At 41.2% G+C, this 8,797-nt stretch overlaps 1 protein-coding gene and 1 pseudogene across 1 annotated transcript; both read left to right on the forward strand.

Moving 5' to 3' along the window:
• Nucleotides 1-1,038: 1,038 nt before the first annotated feature.
• On the forward strand, nucleotides 1,039-3,011 carry LOC115281576 (annotated as a pseudogene).
• A 3,484-nt stretch (nucleotides 3,012-6,495) lies between these two features.
• Nucleotides 6,496-8,781, forward strand: LOC115282399 (cytoskeleton-associated protein 2-like). Its single transcript, XM_029928413.1, has 2 exons — nucleotides 6,496-6,625; nucleotides 6,664-8,781. The coding sequence occupies exons 1-2, from the start codon at nucleotides 6,568-6,570 to the stop codon at nucleotides 8,655-8,657; spliced, it is 2,052 nt and encodes a 683-aa protein (XP_029784273.1). The 5' UTR covers nucleotides 6,496-6,567; the 3' UTR covers nucleotides 8,658-8,781.
• The last annotated feature ends 16 nt before the right edge of the window (nucleotides 8,782-8,797 follow it).

The following is an 8,797-nucleotide window of genomic DNA, read 5'->3' on the forward strand; positions in this document are numbered from 1 at the left end:
GTTTCTGCCACCTGGAGCCGGATTTCAAGTGGGGAGGTGGAGGCAGAAAGAGCGGACAGGGCAGAGTCACATTACATTGGACTGCCTTTCACAGAATGTCACGAAGGACACCTCATATAGTTTATAACCTTTCGTAGGTGTCTTTTTCCAGATTTATGGAGACATAATTGGAATATGACATGTATATAAGGTGTTTAGCATGTTTTTCTCTTTATTTTTTAGAAAAAAACTTTTATTTTGTAAAGTAATCTCTACATCCCACATGGGGCTCAAACTCACACCTTCAAGATCAAGAGTTGCATGCTCCAGCACCTGAGCCAGCTGGGAGTTCCCAGCATGATTTTTTTCATACCAGTATATAATTATAAAATGATGAACAAAATAAAGTTAGCTAACATATCCATCATTTCACATAATTAGTGGTGTGTGTGTGTGTGTGTGTGTGTGTGTGTGTGTGTGTGTTGAGAACATTTACATTCTCTCTTAGTAACTTTCAGGGATATTACACAGTATTGTTTACCCTGGTCAGCTTGCCAGGTGCTAGGATGGCACCATAATGCCTTCTTCTCCTTCCTCAATTTCCTTCATTGTGCCTTTCACTTTAGACATCACAACACGACTTCTTGGAGGTGCTTGCATGGACCTTGCTGTTTCTTGTCTCATGCTTTACTCATGAGTCTCCTTCTGCCTGTCTCTAGTTTCTTGCATCCTTTGGAGGGCTAACTCACAGCCATCTTTTAAGAAGCAGCTCTGATATCTCCTTCCTCAGAAAGACTTTCACATTTTCTTTTCTCCTGAAGTTTATCTCTCCCTGGTGATTGTATCATGCTCTATGCACTTCTTGCCCATTGCATTTACCACTTGGTATAATTATTGTTTGTCTCTGTTACGCCAGTCTCTTATCGTCTCCATTGGACTGGGAATTGTTTTATCTCTTTTATTGCTAATGCATCCTCATGCTGACATGCGGGTGGGCCCAAATGTGGATGAATCTATTACATGTAATGATGATGCTAACTTGTCTGGGCATTCTTGAATCTATTCCAATTCTTTCCCTGTTTAGTATTACCAGACAGAGTGGTGTATAGACCAGAAAGCCTTTACAAGGAGCTGTTCTCAACACACAAAGGACTCAGAAGCTTAATCAATAAGGAAATGCGCTCTTTCTCTCAAGGAATATTGATATTCTCTCGAAGCTGGGCTGTGGACTTGGGGCTGCAAGAGAAGCAGGGAGTCATCTGCGATGCTCTTCTCCTTTCCCAGAACAACAGCCCACTCCTCTACACCATCCTCAGTGAGTGGGACGCGAGCTGGAAGGGCTATTCTAGGATAGTCGCCCGTACCTTAAAGCAGAAGCTGGTGAACACAGGGGGCTACACTGGGAAATTGTGCGTCACTCCCTTGATCTTCTTGCTGAATCCTGATAATACAGCAATGACTCTTCATGATTCAGATTTGCAAATTTACCCCGAGTCCTATAATCTTATGACCACCCAGCACATAGAAGCTCTGTTACAGTCCCTTGTGATAGTCTTGCTTGGATTCTGCTCTTTCTTAAGCAAAGAGCTGAGCTCTGAGGTTCTGAGCCTATTCACAGATAAACAGTATGAGTTGCTTTCAAAGAATATTCGCAAGACCAGAGAGCTGTTTGTTCATGGCTTACCTGGAACAGGGAAGACCATCCTGGCCCTTAAGATAATGGAGAAGATCAGGGATGTGTTTCACTGTCAACCAGATGATATTCTTTACATCTGTGAGAATCAGCCTCTGAAGAATTTTGTGAGGTAAACAGCCTAACTATATTCATTTTCTTGTTTTGAATAACTCTGACTGGTTTGGCTGTAAGTTCACATGGGAAAAGTCATATTGTATTGACTGGGTCCAGAAGAGTTTAAGGGTAGCATTGGCTTCCTTTGTTTGAGTGGGATAACTTGATTGTGTTTCTCTACATTTTCAGCCCGAGACACGTTTGCCAGGCAGTGACTTGGAAAACCTCCATGAAAAATGATTTCCAAAAGATTCAGCACATCCTCATTGATGAAGCTCAGAATTTTCTCACTGAAGGTGGAGACTGGTATGAGAAGGCAAAAACAATCACTCAGAGAGAAAAGGATTGCCCAGGAATTTTCTGGAACTTTCTTTCTTTTTTTTTTTATGTTTTCATTTATTTTTGAGACAGAAACAGAGCATGAGTGGGGGAGGGGCAGAGAGAGAGGGAGACACAGAATCCGAAGCAGGCTCCAGGCTCTGAGCTGTCAGCACAGAGCCCCACGCGGGGCTTGAACCCACGCACTGTGAGATCATGACCTGAGCCAAAGTCGGACACTTAACCAACTGAACCACCCAGGCACCCCTCTCTGGATCTTTCTAGACTACTTTCAGACTACCCACTTGAGCTACCCACTCCCTGCTCTCACAGCCCAGTATCTAAGAGAAGAACTCACCAGAGTGACCCGTAATGCAGATCCAATAGCCAACTACCTACAAGAAGTAATGCAGGAGATCAGAGAAAATCCTCCATGTAACATCCCCTCTGGGTCCCTGGAGATGGTTCATAAAGGTGAATGGGCCCAGTGTATTCCGGGCAACATGGAGATTACGGAGTACTTGGGCTTGGAAGATATGGTGGTCCAAGTAGCTAAGAAATGCCTCTTTTTCTTGAAGAATGGTTATTCTCCCAAGGACATTGCTGTGCTTTGCAGCAAAGCAAGTGAAGTGGAAATATATAAAGATAAGCTTCTAAGAGCAATGAGGAAAAGAAAAATATCTGAGCTCGATGAGGAATCCGACCTGTTAGTACAGATCAAAGATGCGTCGGATATCATGGCCAATCACATCGTGTTGGACAGTGTCCGTCGATTTTCAGGCCTGGAAAGAAACATCGTCTTTGGGTTCAACCTAATGGCTGAGCCAGCTATTTTCCACAATCTTCTGCTCTGTCTGGCTTCCAGGGCAAAGAAACATCTCTATATTCTGAAGGTTCCTGTTTGACAGGAAGATCCCAGGCTAAGAAACAATTAGGTAGCTCTCATCTCTGCTTAACTAAGAAACTATTTGATCAAAACATCTAATTACAGAGTATTTAATGAGCACTCACTCTGGCCATGTATTCTCCTTGGTGCTGGGGATCAAGGGGAGGGTAGCAAACAAGGCAGACAAGATGTCTTCTTTGGGGCAGAGCTAACTCACAGACAAGTAAACAAATACAAGTACAAGAAATTTCAGATAGGAACACCTGCTTGACTCAGTCAGTTAAGCCTCCAACTCTTGATTTCTGCTCAGGTCATGATCTCATGGTTTGTGAGATGGAGTCCCCCCTCCCTGTGAGACTCCACAATGACAGCACAGAGCCTGCTTGGGATTCTCTCTCTCCTTTTAGCTCTCTGCCCCTCCCCTATGCACGCTTTCTCTCTCTTGTTCTCTCTCTCTCTCTCAAAATAAATCAACATAGTGAAAGAAATTTCAGGTAGTAATAAAGGACATCAGAACAGTAATAAGAGGGCACTGAGATGCAGAGATTGCGTGTGTGTGTGTGTGTGTGTGTGTGTGTGTGTGTGTGTGTTTACACATAGGCAATAGAAGGAGGAGCTGCTTATTCATGGTGGTTGGGGAAGCCCTCAGTGAGGGAAGAAGTCACAATAGGATTTTTGAGCCATGTGTGCCAGGCAGACTCAGATACTTTGACTATTTTTTAATATTTTTATTAGTTTTAATACAGCAATGGTGCAGAAATGTTTGAGTATCATGTACCAAGAGAATATGAAGGATGGAGAGGGCTCATATGTCTGGCCTTTTATGGGCCAGGGATGGTTGTGGAATATTTCAAAATATAAGGTCAGAAAGTACAAATTGTAATTTTTTACAAACCACATTACATGACTCTTTTCCATTAAAATTTTTTAATGTTTATTTTTGAGAGAGAGAGAGAGAGAGGGAGAGAGAGAGAGAGAGAGAGCAGGAAAGGGGCAGAGAGAGAGGGAGACACAGAATCTTTATCAGGCTCCAGGCTCTGAACTGTCAGCACAGAGCCCGATGGGGAGCTTGAATTCATCAACTGTGAGATCATGACCTGGGCTGAACTCCGCCACTTAACTGGCTGAGCCAACCAGACATTCCTATTCTTTTCCATTTCATTCTGTGAGTGGTGTTAGTAAGTCTAATCACTATCTTTGAAAACATTTTATGTGCCGTTTGGTTATTTGGAATCTCAGCTCCTTAGCTCTGCTTTAACATTCCCATGGAGAATCTGAGGTTACTGCATGAAGGTACGATTCCCACAATTCCCCAGGGAGACATGTTGTATTTTATTTCTTAATTTTAAAATGAAAGGACCCCTAAGAAGATGAATGTACAGGTCTTAAAAGTTACATTTTGCTTTGCTTTTCATTTAATCCAATAGCCAATGAAATGATAAAGTAAATATACAATATCTTTATTTTGCAGACTCTTCAGGATTTCAGCTTGTTTCTTAAAGGCTATTGCTGTGGAAGAGTTTGGGAAATCCACAAATTCAATAAAACAAGCCTTGAAAGACAAAGTGAGAAAGCAGCCAAAAGAGATGAAGAGGGATCGTGCTAAGGAAACAGATTGTGAAACAATACAGAACAAAAAATAAATTAGAAGCAACAAGAAATTGGAAACCCAGTTCTTGACATAGAGGAATTCTTGAGGAAATCTGCAAATGGAGAAAAATTAGAGAGATATTATGGTAGTTATAAAGAAGATCCATCTAGAGTACAAGAATCCACTAAGAATCAATGTAGAGTAGATAAATCAATAAATGGAACAGTAAAAAATGTTCTAAGATATAATATAGGAAATTTTTCCTAAAATAAATCCTCAGATTGAAAAAGTCCTTAACAATCAGAGCAGAAAAATCCAGTTGTCTATGTGAATGGTCATTTTGGCTTCTGATTTCTCTGGAGCAATGTTCGGAGCAACAAGACAATGGGTATGCTGTATTTTAATTTTCGTTCTGTTGTTTTTAAATCAAATCTGACAACCTTTGCCTTTTAATTGAAATGCTTAAATTAACCTTTTAAAACTCTTTAACACTTTTTATTTTTAAACGCTTAGAGATTCATTAAAAAGTTGCAAAGGAAATGCAGAGAAGTATAGAAGAATTCCCTGTATCCTTCACCACTTTCTAGATGATTCTAATGTGATTATTCTTATGGTTTTTTATTGCTATTTTTTCTATTTTCCCATCTATTTTCTGTTCCCCTTTTCATCATTTTCTGTATCCTTTTGACTTAATTTTGCATTTTTATTTTTTAAATTTTAATTTGTTTTTAATTCCAGTGTAGCTAACACACAGTTTTCATTAGTTTCAGGTGTACAATATAGTGATTCGGTGCCTCCACACAACACCCATGCGCAGCGCATCATGGCGGGTGCACTCCTTAGTCCCCACCACCTATTTTGCCAGTGCTCCTCTCCACCTCCCCTCAGAACCACCAGTTATCTATAGTTAAGAGCCTCCCTCCCTCTCTCTCTCTCTCTCCCTTTACTTGTTTGTTTTGTTTCTTAAACTCCACATATAAGTAAAATCATACAGAATTTGTCTTTCTCTGATTAACTTATTTCACTTAGCATTATGCTCTCTAGCTCCATCCAGATTGTTGCAAATAGCAAGATTTCATTTCTTCTTTATGGCTAATATTCCATTGTATGTATACCACATCTTCTTTATCCACTCATCTATCGATGGACACTTGGGCTGCTTCCATAATTTGACTATTGTAAATAATACTTCTATAAACATAGGGGTGCATGTATCCTTTTGGCTTAGGATTTTTGTAGTCTTTGGGTAAATATCCAGTCAAGTGATCGCTGGATCATTGGGGAGTTCTATTTTTTAACTTTTTGAGGAGCCTCACACCATTTCCCACAGTGGCCACACCAGTTTGCATTCCCACCAACAGTGCACAAGTGTTTCTTTTTCTCCACATCCTCACCCACACTTGTATCTTGTCTTCTTTATTTTAGCCATTCCAACAGGTGTGAAGTAATATCTCATTGTGACTTTGATTTATCCATTTTCTATGGACATTGGAGTTACTTCTACTTAGGGGTCTATGATGGAAAGTGTTCTCTCATTGTTATACATGTCTCCTTGGTGCACATATTTCTGTTGGCTGTGTACATCAGAGATGCTGACTGTGCTTCTGCTTTTGGTGGATACTGTCAAATGCACTTTACTAAGTGGCAGTAGCAGTTTGCATGCCCACTCACAATGGATAGGAGTTCCAATTACTCCACGTTTTCCCCAACACTTGATGTTGCCAGTGGTTTTTTAAAAACATTTTTAAAGTTTATTTATTTATTTATTTACGTAATCTCTACATCCAAGGTGGGACTCGAACCACAACCCAAAAATCAAGAGTTGCTCTTCTGATTGAGCCAGTCAGGTGCCCCTGTCAGTGTTTTAAATATTGGCCATTCTGGTGTGTCTACTGTGGTTTCTCATAATAATTTTATTTCCCATTTCCCTGATGACTGGTAAGATTGAGCATCTTTCTGTCCGGGACTGTCAGGGCCGAGACGCGTCCTCCGCCCTTAGCGGCCATGAGCACCCCAGCAGTGCCCCGGGAGCTGCAGCTGCCCCCGAGCCAGAGGGCCAGAGGTGAGGAGCCGCGGTGGCGGGAGCGGCGCACCCCGCAGAACAAAGAAGACAGAAACTCAAGGAACATATGTTAAAAAGAAAAACATTTTTTGCATGCAAAAAGGAAAATCACATATCCAGTAGAGACCAGAAAGTGATAACCTCTAAGGGCCAGGTTCATGAAGAGACAAAAGTTCCGAAATTTAAGACAAAAATTGCTGGTAAAGAAAATGTCCGTAGACCTCCTAAGAACAATAATAACAATAATAAGAATAATATAACAATGGGAAAAAATTGTATTCCTTTAAGGCCTTCTAATGAATTAACCAACTCAACTATAGTAATTGATACACCTAATTTTGAGGATAGTAATCAAACTGGGCAATTGGTACCAATTAAAGATGGCCCACCAAGCCAATATATGACATTAAGCCAAGTGTTTCATCTTAAAAACAACAATAATAAAAAGAAACACATAACAATAGAAAAACCAAAGCAAGATGCTAACATGTCCAAGAAGCTTGTGCTTGGATCTTACCGTGGCCAAATTGTTCAGTCTAAGATTAACTCATTTAGAAAGCCTCCACAAGTCGGAGAGGAGAGTTCTGCAGCAACAAAGAAACTTCCGCTGGCTACAGTCCCTAAAGCCACAGAGCCTCCGCGCACCAACAGCAGCACTATGACAGTCAAAAGCGATAGAGCCTCTGGCATGATGACTACCACAAAACTTGTGAGCACTACATCTCAGAACAGACAGCTTCTGCGACCTCCTATTAGAAGTCACCATGACAGTGCTCAGGACGCCGTGAGACAAGGCATCGCTAGAAGCTCTGCCAATGTTACCATTCGGAAAGGGCCTCGTGAGAAAGAATTAGTACAATTTAACGCGGTTTCGTCTAGTGCCAAAACCAGTGCTCAGGATGGAGAAAGAAAGAAGACACTAACAAGAAATGTGAAGTCTGAAATCATAGCCAGGCCTGTTTCATCTTCTAACAGCAAACTGATAGAAAAGTTGAAAAATGTGGACTCTGGCAGGCAATCAATAGCAAAAGCAACTACTGATAGATCAGCTCAGCCCAAAGAAACAGCAGAAGAAAGAAAAGCTCGTCTGAGTGAGTGGAAGGCTGGCAAAAGCAAAGTGCTGAAAAGGCCGCCTAGCTCAGTAGCGACCCAGCCTGAGCCTGAAGGGCCACAGGAAAACCCAGTTGGGTCCTTTTGGACTGCCCTGGTAGAAGAAGATGAACAGAGATTGTTTACTGAAAAAGTAAACAAGACATTTTCTGAATGCCTAAACCTGATTAATGAGGGATGTCCAAAAGAAGAAATATTGGTCATAGTGAATGACCTGATTAACAAAATTCCAGATGCCAAAAAACTTGTTAAATATTGGATATGCCTTGCACGTAATGAACTTCTCACAAGTCCTATTGAAAATATTATCACACTCTATGAGAAAGCCATTCTGGCAGGTGCTCAGCCTATTGAAGAGATGAGACATGCCATTGCGGATATTCTGACAATGAAGAGTCAAGAAAAAGTTAAACATGGAGAAAATACTGAGGAGGCTTGTGCAGCCAAGGAATATACCCACGAAGTCAGCACTGGAGATAGACCGGTCAATCTGGAGTCAGGAAAACCAGAAATGGAAAAGAAAACTAGAAATGTGGTATTTCAAGATGATGAAAAAGAGCAAGATGACGAACCAAAAGATTCAACCAATGATGTTAAAACCCCTAGTACAGAAACCAGGGGGAGTTGCCTAATTAAATATGTGTCTACTACCCCGCACCTACAAAGTGTAAAAAAGAAGATGCAGTTCAACAAGACAGAGTCTGCATTTAAAGAGCTGAAGTTTCTAACACCAGTCAGACGTTCTCGACGCATTCAAGAGAACACTTGTAAACTGCCAGATATGTTAAAAGACCATTATCCTTGTGTGTCTTCCTTGGAAGAATTAACAGTGTTGGAAAGTGAAACCGATGCTTTTGTGTGCTGTCCCAATGCAGCGCTGTGCCCGATGTACTCAGAGCCTGGAACAGTAGAAGAGAAATAAAGCGATGATAAGAAATGGGGTTTTTATTGTTCCTGGGTATTTCGTTTGCTTGTTGTGGTATTGTGTGTCTCTTAGGAGCCAGCCAAGTACCGGAGTATCGCTGGCAGGAAGCTCTCTTAGTGATGTTTACATGATAGCAG

This window comes from Suricata suricatta, chromosome 17 (assembly GCF_006229205.1).
Source record: "Suricata suricatta isolate VVHF042 chromosome 17, meerkat_22Aug2017_6uvM2_HiC, whole genome shotgun sequence".
Lineage (NCBI taxonomy): Eukaryota > Metazoa > Chordata > Mammalia > Carnivora > Herpestidae > Suricata > Suricata suricatta.

Excerpts from the sequence above, each read along its gene's own strand:
- LOC115282399 (XM_029928413.1), top strand. The coding sequence starts at position 6,568 with ATGAGCACCCCAGCAGTGCCCCGGGAGCTGCAGCTGCCCCCGAGCCAG. Across the intron at positions 6,626-6,663 it reads CCCGAGCCAGAGGGCCAGAG|AACAAAGAAGACAGAAACTC; the intron begins GTGAGGAGCCGC and ends CGCACCCCGCAG.